This window comes from Trichosurus vulpecula, chromosome 2 (assembly GCF_011100635.1).
Source record: "Trichosurus vulpecula isolate mTriVul1 chromosome 2, mTriVul1.pri, whole genome shotgun sequence".
Lineage (NCBI taxonomy): Eukaryota > Metazoa > Chordata > Mammalia > Diprotodontia > Phalangeridae > Trichosurus > Trichosurus vulpecula.
The window spans coordinates 335098220-335122063 of NC_050574.1; the positions used below are offsets into that span (position 1 = coordinate 335098220).

At 37.1% G+C, this 23844-nt stretch overlaps 1 protein-coding gene across 1 annotated transcript in view; it reads right to left on the bottom strand.

Moving 5' to 3' along the window:
- Nucleotides 1-14815: 14815 nt before the first annotated feature.
- FAM162A (family with sequence similarity 162 member A) overlaps nucleotides 14816-23844 on the bottom strand; it is a 39214-nt gene continuing 30185 nt past the window's right edge. The window contains exons 4-5 of the mRNA XM_036745796.1: nucleotides 21681-21789; nucleotides 14816-16472 (exon numbers count right to left, since the gene is read on the bottom strand). Of these exons, the coding sequence (XP_036601691.1) occupies nucleotides 16374-16472; nucleotides 21681-21789 (208 nt within the window). The 3' untranslated portion in view covers nucleotides 14816-16373. The remainder of the gene's footprint in view (nucleotides 16473-21680; nucleotides 21790-23844) is intronic.

The following is a 23844-nucleotide window of genomic DNA, read 5'->3' on the forward strand; positions in this document are numbered from 1 at the left end:
TCTCTGTCACACTCCTGAACCCAGTACCTTCTTCCCCTCCCCCACCTTTTTATCCTCTTTCTTGGATGTTATCTTCCCCATTAGATTGTGAGCCCCTTGAGGACAGGGACTATTGATTAGCACAGTTACCTGGCCTAATAATAAATGTTTGTTGACTGGATGACTGACTGACTCTTGATGAGAACATTCTCTCTACCAACGCAGGTCAGCACCTGCTTTTCAATTAATCATCATAAAGAGTTACCCATGACACTGAACCCAGGCCTTCCTGATTCCTAGGCTGGTGCTGAATCTACTACCACCTTTGCCTCTCTTAATTAATTTTATTTATAGTGATTATTGTTTGTAATTTATTCATTAAAAGATACAGACTTAAATTCTAGCTCTACGACTTATTACATTACAATGTGACTTTGTCCAAATCATTTAATCTCTCAAGACCCCAGTTTCCTCATTTTTAAAATGAAGAGAGATTAAATGAACTCTTAAGGCTCTAAGTCCCATAAAATAAAACTTCTTTTCTCACACTCCCATCAACATTAAGTCTTATCATTTTCAACATTTTTGTCAATTTTACATGTGAATTTTTCTGATTCAGAGAGTTTGAATAATTTTACAAATGTTTCCTCTCAAAACTGTTTATGTCATTTGATCATGTGTCAATTAGGAAACAGATACTACTTTTACAAATGTATATCCATTTTTATGAATGTCAAATTTTTATCCAACGTATTTATGGCAAATATTTTTTCTGTCCTGTTTTGCATGTAATGCTCTTCAGTGTCCAAATGCTTTTTATTTTTAATTGATTAAATTGTTCTGTTTTTAATTATTTTTTCCATTTGTTTCATAACTTATTTGATTTTTGTTAGTGATATATAGAAGTCAATTATTTAGGGGTTTATCTTATACCCTGCTACCTTGCTAAACTCAGTTTTTCTTCAGATTCCTGTTGTTGAGTCTCTTGGAAGCAATGTAGATAGAGCAGTAGACTTGGAATCAGGATGACATGAATTCAACTACTTCCTCAGCCACTTGCTAGCTGTGTGACTCTAACCAAGTCACTTAGCCTCTGTGTGCTTCAGTTTCCTCATCTATAAAATGGGAATCATGAAAGCATTTACCTCTTCGGGTTGTTGTGAGGATCGAATGAGATATTGTAAAGTGCTTTGCAAACCTTAAAGTGCTCCATAAATGCTAGCTTTTATCATTACCACCACCACCACCACCACCATCATCATCATCATCGAGATACACAATCTTTCAACTGAAAATAGACATGGTTTAGATTCGTGGTTAATGTTTCTTATTCCTATTCATTTTTCATATCTTATTAGTCTTAAACTACATGTCAAATAGTAGTGATGGCTATTAAACAAAACTACTCTACGTCTCATAGAGTGGAAATGAGTCTTTTCTCCATTGCATTTACTCTTAGCTCTTAATTTCAAATACTTTCTGAATTACATTATCATATAATGTAATAACTACATAAAGGAAAATCCTTTTATTCTTATATGACATCTTAATATAAATATATTCTCTCTTATCAAAGGCCTTTTCTGCATCCATTGATAAAATTTTAATGATTTTTGTTGAAATGCTTTATTATATTTGCAACCATCCTTGCATTCCTGGTATAAATCCTACATTGCTATAATGAATTTATACATATATATACTCATATTGCTATATCCTATTTGTCAGTGTAATTTTAAATATTTTTGCATCAATCGTCATTAATGTGATTAGTCTGTATTTATTTCTCAAGCTTACTTTAATTGATTGGGGAATCAAATTATATTTTCCAAATGGAAAGAATTGTGTAGCATACCATATTTATCTCTATTTAGAAATATTTTATGTATATAGGGATTACATGTTGTCTAAAGGTTTAGAATAGTTTGCTTATAAGGCCAATTGATTGTGGTGCTTTTTTTTACAGGGCAGTTTATTAATGTCCTAATTTCTCCTTCTGAAGTTGATCTATTTAGGTTATTCATTTCCCATTTCATATTTTGGATATTTTATGTTTCTTTAGATATTCAGTCTTTAAATTTTTCAAATTTATTAACATTATGTTGTTCATAATAATCTGATAATTTTTCTAATTTCTTCTGTATTTATATAGTCTTTCATTTTTATTTTAAAAATTGTTCTGTCCTTTTAAAAAAATTAAATCCACTAATTATCAGTTTTGTGGTTCTTTTAAAATACTTAGCTATATGGTTTTACTTATCATTTCAAATGGCTTTTATTTTTCTATTTTAATAATTTCTACCTTGTCATACTAATTTTCTTCTTGTTTTCATTTAGTATATTTAAATTCCATTCTAGTTTCCTTAAATGCAGCCTTGCTTATTGTTTCTTCCTTTCTCTTGTTATAGCCAATCATTTCTATAAATTTGCTTTCGTAATTCATTGGCTGAAGCCTATAAATTTTGCTATATAGTATTTTATTTTTGTTGTCATTAGTGATGAGGTAATTTATTACTATTTTTAAATTTATTCTTTGACCTATGCATTGTTTAATAAATTATTTTATGATGCCCATGTAACCTTATAAATTTTTATGCTACTGTTGTTTACTTCTAGTTTTACTGTGCTGTGGGTCTATAAATGTAGTATTTAAAACTTATGTCTTCTAAATGTACTTAGCAGTGATCTAAGGGCATGATCAATTTTTGTGAACATTCCATGTGCTCTTGGGGAAAAAATGCATATTCCTTGCGTATTCCATTAAGTTATTTCCATATATATATATACATATTATATATATTAAATCCAATTTGTTCAGCACCCTTTTCAAGTCTAAAACTTCTTTCTTATTTATCCTCTTGTTTATAATTTATTATACTGATAGCAGGGGCTTGAAATGGTCTATTATTATAATTTTCTATCAATTTCTTCTAACAGCATTGGAACTTTTCCTTTACACATGTAATTTCCATGCTATTTGGTGCCCAGGTGTTCAAAGTCAAAGGGAGTTCATTTTCTAGGGTACTTTTAAAGATAGTATAATTTCTTTGTTTCTATTAATACTTTTAAACTTGAATATTTGATTTTTCAGGTATTATCAAAGCAACTCCCAGTTTTCTTTAATTGGCCATAGCCTGATAAATTTTAATCTACTTTTTTCACTTTAAATCTTTATACATACTTTTGTATCAGATGCTTCCTATAGACAACATATTAATTATATATTTTTTTAAGCCATTGTGTGATCCTTTTTCTTTTCACGGGGTAGTAAGTAATGGGTAGCTAAGTGGTACAGTGGACAGATCACTAGACCTGGAGTCAGGAAGACCTGAGTTCAAATCCTGTCTCAGATATTTACTAGTTATACGATCATGAGCTTGTCACTTAACCTGTCTGCCTCAGTTTCCTCACCTAAAAAATGGAGTTAATGATAATACCTACCTCCCAGTGTTATAAGGATCAAACGAGACATGATATATAATCTGCTTTACAAATCTTTAAAGTGCTAGGTAAATGCTAGTTATTATCAGTTCCAATCCATTTTTGTTATTTGATTGGTACTGAGGTAATAACACCTTAATTTTATTTCTATTATTAAACAAGCTTGATGAAAGAGCATTAAATAGAATTCTAAAATGTATGCTATTAGCACTATAAATTTATCTTTAAGACTCAACTCTCCGCCCTCCCTAACAGTAAAAGCAGTTTTGCCCTGGGATCAACAGAACCCCAATTTACTTGTCTTTTATTTTTTGTAATGCCTGTTTAATGATCTGTTCTAGTTTGGATATTTGTTGTTGTTGTTCACTTGTTTTCAGTTGTGTCCAAGTCTTTGTGACCCCATTTAGGGATTCCTTGGCAAAGATACTGTAGTAGTTTGCCATTTATTTCTCATTTTACAGATGAGGAAACTGAGGCAAACAGGATTAAGTGACTTGCCCAGGGTCACGCAGTGTCTGAGGCCATATTTGAATTCAGAAAGATGAGGCTTCCTCACTCCAGGCTGGCACTGTGCTACCTACCAACCGTAGCAGCTATGAATATGAATTGACGTGTAATATCCAGTACTTTATACATGTTTGTCATATTTTTCCCAAGCCCATTTTTATCATTTAGTAATTTAAAAAAGTGCTATTCATTAGACATATTTGAAATACAGCTATCATTCTGAAACACCAGATCTTTAGTTATTTCTTCATCTCACTGCAGAAGATTCTTTTGAAATGTTTAATTTTCATTCATGTATTAAAGGGGTCAACCAATAAGTCTCAATATTTTATTTTGACAATTATTAGATTTGTTAGAAAACTAATTCTGGGTTTTAGGGCCACGTTTTGAAATTTCATATATAACATGTTCCATGCTCCAGTTTTTCCATAATTTATGATTCTTGTAGAAAAATCTCATAGGACTTTTTTTTTTTTTTTGATAAGTGGCATCTTTCTTCCTTCTGGCTATTTGAAGAATTTTTTCCTCTTGTTAGTGCTAATTCGGCAACCATTTCCTGAGCGTAAAGTATATGCAAGGGACTATTAGAGGTGCCAGGAAAATGCAAAAACCAAAAATGAATCATTCCTTGCCCTCAAGAAGCTTATATCCTATTGGGAAAATAGAACATACACGTAACTTTCGTGGCCGGACAAAGAATTGACAGTAGGAGTGGTATGGATATAAGGGTTCATGGAGGACATGGCAAAACCTGAAGGAAAATAAAAACTCTGGAAAGAGGAGGAAATGAACAAGGAAAGCATCCCCAAATCAGAAACTAAGTGGAGAGAAGCAGGGTAGATACAAGACATGTAGATTTGGCAACAGATAAGATTGTGGAGGTTGGAGCGGGGAGGTGAGAGAAAGGAAAAACTCAAGGATAACTACAAAGTTATAAATTCTGGCCACTGAGAGGATAGTAGTGCCCTCAACAGAAATAGGTGATTTTAGAGGAAGGCAAGATTTAGAAAAAGTTAAGAATTCTGTGTTACATATGCTAAGTTTGAGATACTAATGGAAGATCCAGGAGGAAACATCCAACAGTCATTTGACAATGCATGGCTGGAGTTCAGGATGGTGATTAGTGCTGGATATAAAAAAGGCTTTGAAGTCATCTATGAAAAGATGCTTCTTGAACACATAGTTGCTAAAGAGATCACCAAGAGACGGTAGAGAATAGGGCCCAGGATAAAGCTTTATGAAACACCCAAACTCATGGGGCAGTAGAGGGGTGATGATCCAGCAAAGGAGGTTGTAGACACTGGTGTCATTCCAAATAGAAAATAGATCTCTGCTGGCTACACATTCACTTAGAAAACCAACAATTAACATTATTTATGTTATGTTGTATTTTTATTTATTCTGGGCAGCATGGGACTCAAATTTGCAACATTTTTGCTGCAGAGTGTTCAGACAGGGACTAGACAAACCAGAAGAGAACAGTGTCATGGAAGGAGGGACTGATAGATTCAAAACCTTCAAAGGGGTGAAGGAAAATATGGACAGAGATAAGGCCATTAAATTTAGCAGGTAAGAAATTGCTGGTAATCTATAGTTTTAGTAGTGGGGTGGGGTAAATGACCAGACTGAAGCACAGTGAATAGAGTGCCATGCCTGGAGTCAGAAAGAGTCATCTTCCTGAGTTCAAATCTGGCTTCAGACACTAGTTGTGTGACCCTGGGCAAGTCACTTAACCCTGTTTGTCTCAGTTTCCTTATTTGTAAAATGAACTGGAGAAGGAAATGGCAAAGTACTCTAGTGTCTTTGCCAAAGGGGGTCACAAAGAATTGGATGTGACTGAAATGACTGAATAACAAGGGATTCAGGAAACAGTGCTGAGGCAGTGAATGAGATGATTTTTCTTAAGGGTTAAGCTGTGAAAGAGAGGAGAGAGGTAATGGCTTGGGGGATGACAAGGGGGTGATGACAGAAATAATTTTAGCCATGGAAAATACGCAATTCAGCAGAGACTGAAAGAGGGGAAAGAAAGGATAAGAAGGAAGATGGGAAAGGGAGAAAGCGCAGATAGTAAGTGGGGAGATCAAACAAACAACTATCAAATTACTTTATAGAGCTAGGAAAAATTATAGTGAAATTCATCTGGAGGAACAAAAGTTCAAGAATCTCAAGCGAAATAAAGGGAAGGAAAAAAAAGTGGGAAGAAGGCCTAGCAGTATCAGATCTCAAACTATAATACAAAGTGGTAGTCTTCAAGATAATTTGGTACCGGTTTAAAAACAGAGAGGTCAGTCAATGGAAAAAATTAAGCGTAAGCATATAGAAGCAAATGAACCTGGTAGCCTATTGTTCAATAATCCCAAAGATTCCACCTACTGGGGTATTTGGGTTTATTTGACAAAAACTGCTAGGAACACTGGAAAGCAGTTTGGCAGAAATTCCATCATTTATCATGAAAATCTCCAATATATGACTTAGCCATAAAGCCTGACAGAATATAAAAAAATAGTGGAGCAAGGTAGAAATTGCCTTTCAGATCTATGGCTAGGGAGAAAATTCATTATGAAACAAATGATAAAGAGGCCAATTTAGATTATAAAATTAGAAACTGTTTGTACAAACAAAAACAATATAGCTAAGATTAGAAGGGAAACAACTGAAAGGGGAAAAAAGTCTTGGCTGCAAATTTCTCTGATAAGGCCTCATTTCCAAAATGAAGAAGGAACAGATCCAAGTTTGTACTAATCAGAACCATCCTCCAATTGATAAATGGTCAAAGGATATGAACAGGTAGTTCTCCAGGTAAGATATCCAATCTATCAAAAGCCAAATGAAAAAATTCTCCAAATCACCAATGATTAGGGAAATGAAAATTAAAACAAACCTGATTTTATATCTCAGATCCATCAAATAAGCAAAATTAACAAAAAAGAAAAATGATAAATGTTCGTGGGGACCATTCTGAAAAGCAAACTCTGCCTAAAAAAGTTACCAAACTAAACATACCATTTAATCCCATGCTACTGTTACTAGGCCTATACCCCAAAAAGGTAAAAAAAAAAAAAAAAAAAAAGAACCCATATGGGGAAAATATATTTATACCAGCTCTTCTTTGGCGATGGCAAAGTACTGGAAACTAAGAGTTTGTCTACCAATTAGGGAATGGCTGAACAAAGGGACGTAATGGAATACTACTGTACTGTAAGAAATGAGAAAAGAGATGATTTTAGAGAAACCTGAGAAGACTTCTATAAACTGTTGCAGAGTAAAGTGAGAAGAACCAGAGAACTACTTATACAATAATAACAACATGATAAAAAGGAACAATTATGAAAGAATTAAAATCTCTGGTCAGTTCAGGGATCAGCTATGATTCCAGACAACCAATAACGAAGAATGTTACCTATCTTTTGACAGAGAGGTGATATACTCAATTTGCTGAATAAGACATACATTTTGGGATATCGGCAAGGTGGGAATATGTTTTGCTTGATAATGCATATTCATTAAAAAGAGAGGGAAAAGTTAGGAAGGATGGAAAATAGATATTTAAAAATTGAAAAAAAAATTTTAATTTAAAAAAACAAACAAACATGGCTAGTCAAGATGGGGTTGGGGGCAGGGCACAACTTCTTTCAGAAGTGATTCTCACTCCTTAAAAGATCAAAGTGACTTGTAGGCACTAGGTGGCATAGTGGATGGAGTGCTGGGTCTAGAGTAAGGAAGGCCTCAGTTCAGATGTGGCTTCAGACACTTACTAGCTGTGTGACCCTGGGAACCAGCTCTTGTGAGGATCAAATGAGATAATGTTTGTAAAGTGATTAACAAAGTGTCTGACACATAGCTGGTGCCATAGAAATACTTATTCCCTTCCTGCCTTCCCTCCCTCCCACTCCTCCAGTACATCAACAAAAAGGAAATAAACAAGGAGAGGTGTCTGGATATCTATTAGATTCAAACTTTTCCACCCTGTGTGGATTTTAAAGAGTCCTGTCATAAAACAGACAAACAAGAGTGTAAACGTCAAGGCAAAGTAAGGGCCATTTATGTTAAGCAGCCTTAATAGCTAGCTATCATCTTCTTGGGCTGGAGACTGTATAATCTGTGGAAAAGGGAGAGTGAGAGAGTACTAAGGTATGACTTACTTGTGTCAAGGTCGCAGGACAAGGATAGTTTTAGAATATTTTAGCTAAACTGGCTTCTAAGCAAGTAAGAATAAACGTTTTTGCCATGCAGCAGTGAAGGCCCAGCTGAGAAGAGATAACGAGTCTGAAGTGAGCGCCATTGTTAAGCGTTGGCTTCCTCTAGCAGTATTCAGAACAAGTGGAGAAGGTGGGGTGATTCGTTGTAGAGGGCTGGTGGGATTTAAATGGCAGTAGGACTCCCACCCTAGTAAGAAAAGAAAGAAGAAAATATTGAAAAAATGGGAAAATGAAAAAATATTAATACTGTACTGTGTTTCAGGCACAAGCCTGCCAGAAACACTTTTATTTAACATTATTCTATAAACAAGAATTTCTAGCCTAGAGAAATGTCCAAAATAGCATGGTTCCTCCCCTCCCCCTACCCCATGTCTTTCAACATGACTCTATTCCAACACTATGGGGTGTTCGAGAAGGACTAGTACCTCTGATGTGAGGGCCTGCCGAGTCCTTCCCAGGGCTTCTCATCCACCTTTGGTGTCTAACTGGCATTCAAGTTTCACCTGTGTCTCCAAGAAGCTGTGCCCATACCCTGGTGAACCATCTCAGCAGATGGCCTACATCAAGTTGAGGGTAACAGATGGGCCTCAGATCAGTTGAGGAGCTAGGGGAGTGTCCCCCAAGCACGTGAAGACTTCCCCAGATGAGAACCATTTGTCCCAGTCGCCATGAAGGCAGCTGAAGTAGGCTCTACGGAGTGCTTAAGGCTTTGTCAGGCATCAAAGACTCCAAGATCATCCATTGCCTCCCAGGACATCACCAGACATCTTGACTTCTGTCCTGCTGTTGGACTTAGATGACTCTGGAAGAGAGAGCAAGGCTGACGATTATGTGACTCTGCTTGCAATGCACGCTTGAGTCAAGATATCACCTTTGATGTCATTGGTCCTCTTCAAAAAGGACAAATAACATTCCCAGATGATGCGAGGTAACCTGTATGGGAAACCTGAACAAGGAAAAAGATAGTACATTAAAATACAATTTGGAGTTAACATTCCAGAATAGTCATTACTCAATTCTTTCCTCATTCCTCCTCTCTTGTCTCCCACCTCCATTTTCACAACTTATACTCACTTTTCAACTCTGGAAGCTTCTGATCTCATCACTCAACCGGTGCTGCTTTCTCCAAGACACTACCAATAATTTCTTGGTGGCTAAGCTGGATGGTCTTTCCCCGTACCTTAGGCTTATTGACCTCCCTGCAGCATCTGACTCTTGAGCATACCCTCCTTCTAGACACCATCCCCTTCCTGGATTTTTATGACCTCTCTCCAGACTCTTCCTACTTGGGTGGCCACTCCTTGTCAGCTTGTCCTTCCCTCACCCCTAATGCATGACTGTGTCCTGGAGCTCCGTCCTGGGTCCTGCTGTGTTTTTTTTTTTGTGCCACTACTGACCAATGTTGATTCTAGAGGACTAATAAAATATATTTCCCTTCTCACCTAGATAAGCTGTGCTGTGGAAGTGTAAGGCTGCCTATGCCCATGTCTAGTTTGTAACTTTTCCTTTGTTGACGAGACGATTCTATGGAGAGGGCAATATTGGGAAGTCACACAGATGCAAAAAGATAAGCACTAATAAGTTTTATTTTTAAATAATTATGATGAAAGAGACACTTGGCCCAAGTGAGCAGTCTTTCTCCTTGGGGAAGTGAATAAGCATCTATACAGCGTCTACCATGTGCCAAGCACTGTGCTAAGCGCTTTATGAAGACTGTATCTCCTTGGATCCCCACATCGATCCTGTAAGGCAGGTGCTGCTACTGTCCCTATTTGACAGTTGAGGAAACTAAGTCAGATAGATTAAATGACCTACCCAGAGTCACAAGCTAGCAAGTACCCCCTCAGAGAAAAACTTCGAGGAGATTCCACATTGGGGTTTTTTTTTCTCCTAGGGTTTAAATAGGTCATCATAATTCAGCTGTTTCCCATTTCTGCGGTGGGGGGGTGGGGGGGTGGGGGTGGAGGGCGAGGCATTCTAGGAGCATAAACTGAATATAATGGTTACTAAGAAACACCGTCCCCACACCATCACTATTATAGAGATCCTCGTTCCTCTGGGGAGAATCTCAAAAAGAGACGTACCAACTCAGCTCTTACCATGTGAAATAGGGCTGATTATTCCGTTTGCCCCTTTCTCCATTATCTGTAGGCTGTACAGCCGGGAGGGACCTTAGAGTTCACCTAGGGAGAGTCAGAAACTGTCTTTAAAAAATGAGGAAAACAAGGCCCAGAGAGGTTGTTACTTGGTTTCATACAGTAAGCAAATAATAATAGCCAGTACTTAAACTGTAGTTTAAGATTGGCAAAGTGCTTTTTAATATGTTCTCATTTGATTGTCACAACTCTATGAGGTAGGTTTTGTTATTATCTAGTAAGTCTGTGTCTGAATATACATTCAAATACAGGTTCTCTGATCTCAAATCCACTATTCTTTCCGTAACACCAGGTTTAATTTGTCCTTTCCCTCATATACTTAGACATTTATTAAGTGGATAAATGGGCTGTTACCACAACTCTAAGCTCTTATGTACAAGAGGCAGTCCTAAATATCTTCTGCTCTGCCATCACATCAGCCATAGAACAGGATTCTCTGGGTCCTGGGTTCCTGAATTATAAACTTAGGATGTTGGACAAGACAGCTTTCCTAAGCTGGTGTTTTTGTTTCATCTGTAAAACGGGAGTAATATATTTGCAACAGAATTAGAATTTCAAAGCTAGATCTAGTCCAGCCTCTACTTGATGTAAGAAGTCGCTCAACCACATCTCCAAGTATTTGCCTAGCTTCACTGATAAGGAAGTGTTTTGGTTGTTGTTCAGTCTTTTTAGTCATATCTGACTCTTCGTGACTCCACTTGGGGTTTTCTTGGCAGAGATACTGGAGTGGTTTGCCATTTCCTTCTCCAGCTCATTTTACAGATAAGGAAACTGAAGCAAATAGGGTTAAGTGACTGTCCCTGGGTCACACAGCTAGTGAGTGCCTGAGGACAATTTCAACTCGGGAAAATCAGTTTTCCTTCCTCCAGGCCTGGTACTCTATCCACTGTGCCACCTAACTGCCCTTTAAAACCATAATACACTATAAAAACATGAGTTTTTAGCTAGTGGAAGTAAGGTCCTGGAGGAATGCCTTTTCCTTCCTCATATCTTTCACCACACTAATTCATCCTGTACTCAGTTACCAAAGTGATTTTAAAGAGAAGTTTTGGCCATATCACTCTTCTATTCAAACTCTAGTGGCTTCCTATTACCTTAAGGATCAAATGTAAAGTCCTCTATATGGCATTTAAAAAAAAAGTTTTGTCTTTTGTTTTTTTACATCAGCAAAATTTATCTATGTGCCTTCCCCTCTGCTCCCAAAGAGCCACCCTATATAACAAATAATATTTTTAAAGAAAAGAAAAACCAAAACTAATCAATCCATTAATGGGCAATACTTTTGTGCAGCCATACTCATGGTCCTCCCTAACTCTGTAGGTAAGGTATGGGTTTCCTCTTATATTTCTTTTTTTGGAGATATACTTAAAATTGTCGTTTTATAACATTCACTTTTTTGTTTTTGTTTGTGTGTGTGGTTCTTTCTGATTACATTGTTAAAGTCATTGTGTATATTGTTTACTTGGCTCTGCTTACTTCTTTGCATCAGTCCGTGTATATCTTCCCATGCTTCTCTGTATTCATCACATTCATCATTTCTTATACCATAGTAATGATCCATTGTATCCATGTGCCACAATTTGTTTAGCCTTTCCCTATTGATGGGTGTCTGTTTTTTTCCCCAATTCTTTGCTATTACAAAAAATGCTGCTATAGACATCTTGTTGTATATGGAGACTTCTTTTTATCAATGGCTTCTTTGTGATATAAGTCCAGGAATCCAATTTCTGGTCACAGTATGGACATTTATAATCACTTTATTTGCATATTTCCAAAATGGTTGTACAGATTCACAGCTTCGCCAGCAATACACCAGTGTACGTTCTCCCATAATGCTTCCAACATTGACTATTTTCATCTTTGTTAATGTTCAGAGTTTGAGATGAAATTCAGAATTTTAAATAACTTACATTTCTCTTATTAGTGATTTGGAACATTCTTTCCTATGGTTAACATCTTGCTATTCTTTTAAGAATTGTTTATTCATCACCTTTGATTTTTGTATTGAGGAATGGCCTTTGCTTCTGATAATTCTTTTTAATTCTGTTGGGTTTGCTGTGATGTCACTTTAGTTGCTATTTTTAAATTTTTATTTTCTACCTTTTAAAAATTAGATTGGTTAGAGATTTATCAATGTTATTAGTCTTTTCAAAGAACTAGGTTTTTGTTTAATTTACAAGCTTAATTTTTAAAAATGTATACTCAGGTCATTAATCCTTTCCTTTTCTATTTTGTTAGCATATGTTTGTAGGAATATAATTTTCCCCAAGGACTGCTTTAACATAATCCCAGAAATTTTTAGTATGTTGTGTCATCATTATCATTTTCTTTCATATAATGCTCTGCTCTACTTATTCTATGATTTGTTCTTTGCCTCATTCATTATTTAGTATTTAATTGCTAAGTCTCCATTTGTGTCTCTTGCTTGTACTCTCTGGTTGCTGTTTATTATGTTATGATCTGTAAAGGAAGCGCTTTAAAATTTCTTCTTTTTTACATTTATTTATAATATCTCTGTGCCCTAAAACACAGTCAGTTTTTGTAAAAGTCTCACGTGGTGCCAAGAAATACATTCTTTAGTCATTCATTCAGTAGAGGCCATTAAGTCTTTTAGCTCTGGTCTGGCCAGTGATTTGTTCAAGTCTGTATTTCTTTTTTGTTTATATTTTTGTTAGATTTATCCAAAAGTGAGACAGGGACATTAAAATATTCTGCCACTATTATGTTATGTACTCTTAGTTTAGTTAATGTTTCTTTTATGGAGTTGGATGCTATTTTGGAGCCTCTAGGTTTAATATTCATATTGGTTTGTTATCTATGGTTCCTTTCAGCATAAGGTAATTTCCTTTCTCCTTTTTATATTGTTAATTTTTTATTCAGCTTTGTCTGAAAGCATGATTGCAACTCCTGCTTTTTTGGAATCGCCTGGTAAATAACAAATTTTATTCCAGCTCCTCATTTTTATTCTGTGTATGTCTTTTTTTTTCCAATGTGTTTTTCATAAGTAGCAGATTGTGGGGTTGCTTTCATATTCATTCCATCACTATCTCATTTTATTGGAATATTTAATCCATTCACATTAAGGTTACAAGTTACATTTATATTTTCCCTTATTTTTTGAAACCCCTCCCCCCAAATTAGAACACATTCCCCCTCTTCTTCTGTAAAGATAGTACTTTATCTCCTGTTGTTTTAACTTAATTTACTTTAAGGCAACCCTGTTCCCACAGGCTCTTTCCCCCACTTTTAAATCTCCTCTGCTTCCCTCCTCTTTTTAACACCTTTCCCTAGTTTTGGAGTTTTCCTTAAGGTAGTCCCTTCCCTACTCCCCACTTTTGTCTATTTATCTAATTCTTCCCTTTTCATTTTCTGTTAGTTAAGTAATCAAGTAAAATCTCCCCCTTTCTCCTCCCTGGCAGTGTTTTGCTAGGTTTTTTTAAAATTTCATTTTCTGTGCCTTTTCTAAAAAAGGATTTCTCTTCCCTTTCTCTTCCTTAGTTTAGAAAAAGACTATTCTAGACTTTTGTTCTTTATTCATGGCCCTTATACTTATTTATTCCTCCTTTTTTTTTTATTCCTCATGGAAACAGTGATGTATAAATGCAAAGGAAAAAGATCATCTCTGCCTGTTGAGAGAACCAAACACTCTAAGGTACGTATTTTGAGTTCCCTCTTCTAACCAAGTTCTATTTTATTTTCTCATACATCTTGCTACCAAGTCCCTTTTTCTGTCATATCTCACTCTTGGAAATCCCAGTTCCTGCGGGTGATAGAGGCTATAGAAGCATTGTCCCATGTAAGGATTTCCCTGGCCTCCTTCAAGACTTGGTTCAACTCTAACCTTCTGCAAGAAATCTTTTCTGGTCCCGGGATTATCTTCATATATTCTGTAATATATCTCAAGCTGTTTTTTTAACCTCTCTTTCTTGTTAGAATGTGACCTCCTTGAGAGCAGGAGCAGCATTTCTTTGTATTCCTAACACTTAACACAGACTGGAATAGCAAGTACTTAATAAATGCATAAAAGCTAGAAAACACTGTGCGATATATAGACAGAGAGGTGAACAGAGTAAATGAATACAAGATGTACAGAAAGTTGTTTACTAAAAGAATACCAGGAATGATGTGTTTGGATTAGTGAAAGTGGAGGTGGGTAGAATGAAGGAACATAATGCTAGGCCAAATTTAAATTTAATTGAACAGGTGGGCACTACAGGTTTTTGACCATGGGAATGATGTTCATACTCAGGGGAATGTTATATCATGCAGAAGCAAATGGTCACAAGAAGAACCTTCTAAAACATTTAGGAAATAGGGGTGGAGACAAGAGGGATAAAAAGGGAGCTCTGCCTATAAGGAGAATGGGTGGGTTCTCAGGCCTATGAGGCAATCTTCCTCAGGCCTGTTCCATCAAACAGCAGAATAAAGCTAACAGAATCTTTACATTCTTTGATTTCAAGTTACTCCACCTTACTATTAGAGGGGGAATGAGTGATGTATAATAGACACAAAACCAAAAAATGCCATCTTGTGAACTTTTAATTTAAAGAATAAATTTATTTCAAGAAATGTATTGCTCAGGTAAAGATATAATGTGATTCAAGAACTTTAAATGGTAGTCTTCTATCAAGAAATACTTTATCTTTTAAGACAGCAACATTCTAATCTATAAATATATATATTAGTGCCAAAGGTAAAATAGTTTTCATATTTAGTGTAGCAAGAAATCAAAGTCAAATTACATTTAAATAAAAAATAAACAGGAGTCAATGGAAAAGAACATGCATCTGCGATGCTATCGATGTATCATGTGTGATCTTAACTAAATATCTTATCAGTCCTAAAACAATAATACCAAATAATTTCTAGTTTCAATCTTTGTGAAGAAAAATTGAGTTTTAGGGTGATGGTTAAAGGTTATCTACCAAATGATGCTCAGGAAGTATGTGAGAATAAATAGCAAATGTTCAAAATGGAAATTATACATACATGTTTAATAGATAATTGTACCTTAAGTCAAATTCTGTGTGTGTGAAAAAGAAGAGTGCAAAAACTTCTGTTAATCCATTTATTTATACCAGAAGGTAATTATGAAAACATTTCACAACTGATTTATTTTTTGCACAAGGAAGCAGGTAAGAGTCAGGTGTGCAGCTTAAGCCCCCCAAAGCTGTTTGATGGTCCTGGAAGTTACAGAGTAATGGGAAATAAGCTGCCGCTGACCAATGGAGAGAAGGCTTGGTTTCAGCCACTCTTTCCTTGGGCTTATTCACTAGCTATGTCCTTCTGTACTCAGGAAGTGACAGAGAGAGCTCCTAAACCAGGAAGAGAAGGTACACGGCTATCTCTGTGGCAGGCTCTCCAATGGATGATGATGATGAGTAGGAATTGGTCACTTACAACTAGGTCTCTGCAAATTCTGGTGGCACATCATCACAAGACTAAGGCCTTTCCTGCTGGCCTATTACCCACTACTCTCTAACTTCTAGGATCCTCAAGCAGCTTGGGTGTAACGCAGATACCACATCTTGTGCTTAGGTTGCACACCTGATTCCTGTTTTGACTGCGCAAAAAAGCTGAGTGGAGAAATATTTTTATCATTATTTTCCTAACAGGACCTTCAGCTGGTCCTCATCTAGCTCTCTCTGGGCCGCATTGCTGAGTACTCAGAAAAATGGTACCTCAAAACAGAGTAGGCCCCACAGATTTTTCATTAAAAACTATAATAAAATATTTTTATGTGATGTGAAAGAAAAATAATACTTGTGCCCTTGAACAAAACATAAATCTTCCAGAACTCTGAACAATGAGTATTTGAGCTAAATCATACCACTTTTATTGTTCTGGTTTTTCAAATGGTCAAGGGCTGTGTTTGGTTCAAACCCTGATCAGTTGTGAAAAACTAGACAAGCTGTTTTGGTGAGACAGTTTATTGATGCTACTACAGAACACAGCAAAAGGGCACTGGTACAAGTCACACTTTTATGCAATAGTTTCCCCACAACACATTCCCTGCCAGGTAGGCATGTGCCTGCCACACTGCTCTTGCTGAGTTTTAAATACCCATCAAACCACTTCAAGTCTGTAACCTCTACTCAGTTTTGGACTCCAGGGCTTCTTCTGCTTCCTTTCTCAAACGAGCTTTCTTTTCTAAGTTGAGGCTTGTTAGGGTCTCATGTCTTTTGGCAGCCTATGGGGAAACAAAACAGAAGGCCTCATAACTACTCACTCCACACCAGTGAGCAATCCCACCTAAACACTTCACCCGAGACATTCTCCTTCACATTTTTTTCTACTTTCTCCAAATGGGTCCTAAAGCCAGTGGCTAATCCCCAGGCATAACAGAGCATTCCCACTGTCCTTCTTCCTCTGAATCCTGAGTCATTTCTTCTCTCTTCTCCAACTATATTTCTTCTGTTCTTTTTTGTCTTTCTCTCCTCAACTTCATTCTTATTACAGATACCAGTTTCTCAACTGAAAGGTCTACAGACAATTCCCAGGTCTGCCCCCAACCTTTCCTGTTTTCCTCTTGTCGATACCTAGGTCCCAGGCTGCATCCTGCCTTCAGACTTGTTCACTAAAATATTGGTGGTAGTGTTTTCCAACATTACAGAGACACAGAAAATGGAGACCTCCCACTCACTGACCATCACATCTCACTATATGGGGCTGTGAAGCTTCTGTATGGCTTACAACTACAACAATACCAGTCTATACCAGTCTGCTGCTTTCTTCCACAGACCAGCATAGAGGGAGTGTTCACTAAAATATTGGTGGTAGTGTTTTCCAACATTACAGAGACACAGAAAATGGAGACCTCCCACTCACTGACCATCACATCTCACTATATGGGGCTGTGAAGCTTCTGTATGGCTTACAACTACAACAATACCAGTCTATACCAGTCTGCTGCTTTCTTCCACAGACCAGCATAGAGGGAGTGTTTCTCTTTATTTCATACACTCTCTCCCCACCCAACATGCACAGAACTCAGAAACCTATACACAAATATAGAAAACACATGAAGCACTCAAGATAGTTTCTTTTGGAAGAAACTAATGGGACAACATCCTGACATTTTAATGAAGCCCTACCTCTCCAACAGGTTCCTACAAAATCCTTCCCAAACTCAGTGTTCCCTGTGACCTGAATTTCTCCTAAAAGGCAAAATGACTTTTTATCTTCTGCATTTTCTGTAGGATAAAATTAAAAGTCCCAGCCAACCAATCAACCTGTGGACTGTTCAAGTCACCAAAACTCAACCAGAAATCACCCCATCCTCTTAATAAGCCATGAGTGGGTACTGGGGAAGTGCTAATCAGATACCCTAAACAAATGATTGAAGCCCTGTAAGCTCATCAAAGTTAACTGGGTGAATTTCCTGATCAGTCCCCTTTAAACCTATCATTTTAAATCTGCTCCCTTGAATGACATTGTCCATTGTTTCTTAGAATATACTCCCCTAATTTTTCAAAAATTTCAAAAATTTCTATTTCTTGTTCTTTCCCTGCTCTACTCAAATAAACTTCTGTTGTGTGTGTTAATTTAACTTTGGTGTATGCCCAGATTACCTAAGATGGAAGCACCCTTGTGGAAGATGCCAGGAACCTGCTTCTGGGAGAAGACACCTTACATTGTGGGTGGGAATAGCCTCATTCCATTGGCCAAGTAGCCTGGACAAACTGAATTTTTAAAAACTATCAGACTGGGGCAGCCATTTACTCTCTTTCCAATGGTGTCCGTGGATGAAGGTCTTATTTACCCACAAGTATAGGCACGATGCACAAAGCTAGGTGGAGGGAAGGGCCACCTCTCTACCTCACACCCCATCCATTAGGCCTTGTAGTCCCAAGAAAAAGGCCTGAAGTCTTGGTCTGTTTGGACTGTCCTTTTCAGATCCTGTTAAGATCTCAGATCTTTGAAACCCAGGAGGTTCAGCTATGACGACCCTGGAGCCAGGATTTCAGGGCAAATGTTGATGCCTGCCCAGCAAGGAAACACAGAGAAGCCAGAGTGCTGGAGTTTGAGCCCAGGAGAGCTTTTGACTTGCAACCTGTAACAACACTATACAGGAACAGTGTTAAGCTGTGAAACTAATCCCCCCTACCCCCACCTAGACCCAGGGGACATAGGGAGGGATTATACCCCCTGATATTGGAGGGGAGATGTTTGTTTTTGCTCTACCTCTGAAATAAATATTTCTTTGTAAAAGCTGATCTGACTTAAACGGAACAAGGATGCTTAGACCTCTAAAACCGAGAGAACACAATTTGTGGGAGCTGAAGCCAGGGGCAGAATCTAGATCCTCCCCAACTCTCTTAAAGGTACTAGAGAGCCCTAGGGGAGGGGTAAAATGTAATATAACTGGCCCTCAGACAACAGAGGCCAGAGAATCACTGATACATGTAGAAACATTTCCAAGGTCTAGCTTACCAAAAGCTGGAGGAGCTTATCAATGAACTATTTGCAGGGTGATGAATTTTTTGGATGTAACACTCAAAGACCACAGAAAGGTTATATTTGTTAGTGGAGAGAATATCCACATTGGTGAAATAATAGAAAGCTAAATATTTAAGAATTACTATGACTGAAGACATAAAAGCCCTGGTTCCAAAAAATATTGCTGAGGGAAAATTACTTTGAAAGGCTCAAAGCAATGATAACAGAACTGTGGGGACAAAAGGGCTGCTTAAATACTGTTTTGGTGGGACTGTAAAATGTTTGGAGACTTTCTGAAAAGCAATTTAGTGGCAGCTAGGTGGCGGAGCGAGTAGAGTGCCGGCCCTGGAGTCAGGAGGACGCAAGTTCAAATCTGGCCTCAGACACTTGACACATGGTACTAGCTGTGTGTCCTTGGGCACTTAACCCCAACTGCCTTGCCTTCCCCCTCAAAAAAACAAACAAAAAAAAGAAAAGCAATTTATCAATTCATTTTAAGGACCACAAAACTTAATGATTTTTTTATTTTGTAATTTTGGGGAAATGCCACAAGAAAACCAAAAATATGAGGGAGGGTTGCACATCAAGATATTCACAGCAGTGCTAATTATAAAAGTGAAAAACTGAAACTATCCCAAATAGATCACATCTGGGGAAAGGCCATGTTCAATAGATACAACAGAACAACTTCAGATTTCTAAAAAAGGCAAGTATGTGAACTTTAGGGATACATGGAAGTATATATAGGAAGTGTTAAATAAAAAAAAAAATACAACGCACTGATGACAACTCAGTAAAATCCATTTCTTTCTCCAGCTCATTTTACAGTATGAGAAAACTGAGGCAAACCCAGTTAAGTGACTTGCCCAGGGTCACCCAGCCACTAAGTGTCTGAGGCCAGATTTGAACTCAGGAAGTCTTCCTGCCGTCAGGCCCAGCTTTCTGTGCACTGTGGAGCTGCCCAGTAAAAACCTCCATGTACATGAATACCGATAGGGAAGAACCTGGAATTACTGAAACAGTTTAGAGTTCAAAGGTGATCAGGTTATCTCTTTTCCTGGATGAGGTTAAATTGTTTACAAAGTCCAACTAAGCAAGCTTGGAATTTCTTGACAGACGTGATGGAAGGAGAGTTAAATGACACTTGATTGTTGTCATTTTTCAACTGTTCTGGGTTATTCTTGCAAATTACAGAAAACTGTATCTACAATGAAGAACCATACATAACAGGCTGTTTCTGGATCCTTGTTCTATCCCAAAGAGAACAAGGCAAACAGGAGAGACCTAACTGGTAAAGAGACCTAACATAGACCTTTATATACTGGAATTTGCAGCATTTAGTGGAGCAATATGAGGATTTATCACATTTTTTAAAAACCAAATAAACATTTACGTGCCAGGCAGTGTGCAAAGTACTGGGGATACTAATAAGAAAAAAGAAAAAAAAAGACTTTTATCTTAAAGTAACACAAAACTTGTGTGTTCATCAACTGAAAACAATCTGCTTAAGGATTTTGAGTACCTCCTTCAAGTGATGAAATGTTAATAATAGCTCTCCTTTAAAGTTTATGAAACACTCATCTGCTAACTACTATATTAGACCATGTTGGAAAAGTAAAGCATCCAGCCAAAGAGAAAAATGAATTGGACTATACCAATGAATTTCCCAAAGTAATTTGGCTGTGGAACACTTTGGGGATTGAAATATATTAAACAAAGGTATAAATGCTGATGTGGAGGACATGAGGGAATAAAATATTGATGATAAAGGAAATTTCAGAGGAAAAATGGCAATTAAGATAGTTTCATAATGAAAAATTATATATGATGTATATACATATATTGGTGTAAATATATAATTTAGGTCAATATGTTAGAACAGTTGTTCTCAAACTTTTTGGACTCAGTATCTACCCCATTACACTTTTAAAATTACTGAGGATCCCAAATAGCTTTTGTTTATGTGGATTATATCTCTTGATATTTACTATTAGAAATTAAAACATAAATTTTCAAGAATATTAATTTTAAAACATTAAATAATGTAATAATAATATATTTAATATTATATAACATAATAATATATTTCTCTGAAAAATATTTTCCAAAACAAAAAAATTCATGAGAAGAATGTTATTGTTTTACATACTTCTGCTAATCTCATTAGTGTCTAACTTAATAGAAGACAGCTGGATTCTCCTATCTGCTTCAGCATTCAATCTTTTTCAATATATTGTTTTGATTGACGTATATGAAGAAATTCCAGCCTCACACAGACAAGTAAATTGAGAAAGGAATATTTCATTAGGCAATTAACACCTAAGCATTATTATGAAAATAGTTTTGAGCTCTTTGAATCCCCTGAAACGGTTCTCAGGGTCCATGGACCACATTTTGAGAACTGCTTTAAGAAGGGAAACTATCACCAGCAATCTTGTTATAGAACCCCAGTGAATGAACAAGGTTACATGGAACAGTGTGGGAAACTCTAACTGAGATGCTATCTAAGACACCTCTGGCACAAAGTCCTAAGAGCAGACTAAGCTCGTGGCTCTAGAACAGCACTGCAGTTCTTTCTCATGGTGACCAGAAAGGAGTCATAAAGAACAGCAAATTCAATCAGTTTTGGTTTTGTTAACTATAGTCCCACTACTTCTCTGCATGCTTATTCCTCCACCATCTTCAAAGCTAAGAAAAGTTTGGTGAAGGGAGATGCATATGTCTTGGTACCCTTGGGGAAGTCTGAACCACCAGACACTAAGCACATTCAGGAATGAGGAAGGAAGATGAATAGCATAAACTCCAGCCCTTGAACCTCTCCCATGTCCAAATCCTGCTGGGGGTCAGAACTCTGGCTGATGGAAAACAGTCATCTTTATGTGGCTATTACAGGACAGATCGATGTTTGTTCCAAAACTCAGCACAGAAAATAAGATGCAGAGGGAAAATCTACACTTACCTGTTTTCCCTGAAAAACCATAAAGGCACATCCCAGTAAAGTCAGGGCAATCATGATGTAGCTGACCTTGACCCGGACCCTATTCTTGGCAGCATCAAGCATCTCAAACCTAAAAAATGAGACCAGATAATTCAATTTGTACAAGAACCAGGCAACATATGGGCCATTTTTACACCAGACAATCCTAGAAACCCCAGAGCTAAAAGACACCTAAAGTCTGAACTCTTACAAACACTTTCTACAGCATCCCTGACAGGTGGCTGTGCACCTTCTCCTCCAACAACTCTAATAAAGGAAGAATTTGTTTCACAAGGCATTCTATCCCATTTCTGGATAGCTATTAGGAAACTGTTTCTTATAGTGAGGTCACGGGAGAACAGATTCAGAGCTGGAAGAGACGTTAAACCCTCTCATTTGACAAATGAGGTCAACATTCAGACAGGCCAAAAGTCACACATGAAGTTAAAAAGGAGAGAACTGAAGTCAAGTCCTCTGACTCCAGATCTAGCATTTCTTCCATCACACCATGTTGACTTTTAAAGTCTACCAAACTTCTAGTTGGTATTTCAACAAAGAAGACCATTCTGACTGAAGTAGAATAATCATGGCATCTAGAGTTGGAAGATCTTAGGAGCATATAATCCAACCCCCTTTCTAATAGACAAATCACCTGTACCACATTTCTGGTAAGCAGTTTCTCAGTCTCTGTTTGGATATCTCCAAAGGCAGGGAGTTTACTACCTTACAAAGTAGGCTATTCCATTTTTGGATTGTTCTTATAGTTAGAAAGCTCTTCCCCATCTTAAATTGAAATCTTCCTTCCATTAGTCGTGGAATACTTTTTTGAGGAATAATCATTTCCTCATCCACATGACACCCCTTCAGACATCTGAAGGCAGCTATCATGTTTCTCCTGACTTTCTCTTCTACAAAATGACATCTCTGACATTGGGGGGAGCATAAAAAAGGTGAGTTACATTTATAATCTACTTTAAAAAAGAAACCCAATAAGGAGAATAAGGTTAAAGAGCCTCCATTTATCTTCCAGTTATATGAATAAGCAAGACAAGCAGAACCTATATAGAAATATTAATAGCAAGAAAAACAAATCTTTAATCCATACTTTATTTTCCCAAGGTGGCATGTATTCACATTTTGGAATTGTGTACACATGGATTTGTGTCTACTGATCCCAGAACTATGCAGAAGGGCAAGTCTGTGGCTAGTTTATCTGTCAGCAAACACAAAGGCAACCTCTCCCCAGCACCTACTGGGACAAATGGGTGTCTGCCAGTCAGCTCTATACCATGATATTCTGGCTGTCATAGGAGAAGTATCAAAGTAACATTATAGAAACAGGGATAGACATATTCTCATTTTGCAGTTAGAGAAATTAAGATTTGTAAAGATGAAGAACTTATACGTAATCTTGGATAGGGCAGTGGTGGGTTTGGACAAGAATCTAGATCTGTCTTGTTCTATTCTTTCCAAGAGACTGAACTGCCAATGTATCAACAATTTAGAGAACATTCAGAGAAAGTAGGCCATTTCAATAAAACTCCACACACAATACAAAACACTAATACAGTATGAGCTCAAAGTCTAAAAAAAATACTTATGTTTATAAAGTTCATTATAGACATTATCTCATTTGATCCTACAAACTGTTTGTAAGGTAAGTGATATAGGCATTATCATCTTCATTTCGTGGATGAGAAAGGTGAGCTTCAATGAGGCTAAGTGACTATTGTTCCTTGGCTAGTTTAAGTGTCAGGGCCAAGACTGAAGCCCAGGTCTTCTGCAGTCCATTATTCTCACTAGATTAGCAACTACCTTGACAGCAGATTTAGACCAGTGAGACCTGGCTATCATCTGGAATGATCTGTGTAACTGGTCCAAAATGACCAGTGTTGATCTATAAAATAGTTTATCTTTCCTTGGGGCCAGGGGTGGAAGAGAAAGAGAGAGGGAGGGGGGAGGGGAAGAGAGAGAGAGGAAGAGAGAGAAGAAAGGATAAACAAAAGAAACTAGGGTGGAGAAAAATACACAGTTATCATAACTATGAATGTAAATAGGATGAACTCAACCATAAAATGGAAGCAGATAGCAGAATGGATTAGAAGCCAGGGTACAACAATACGCTGTTTAAAAGAAACATCTGAAA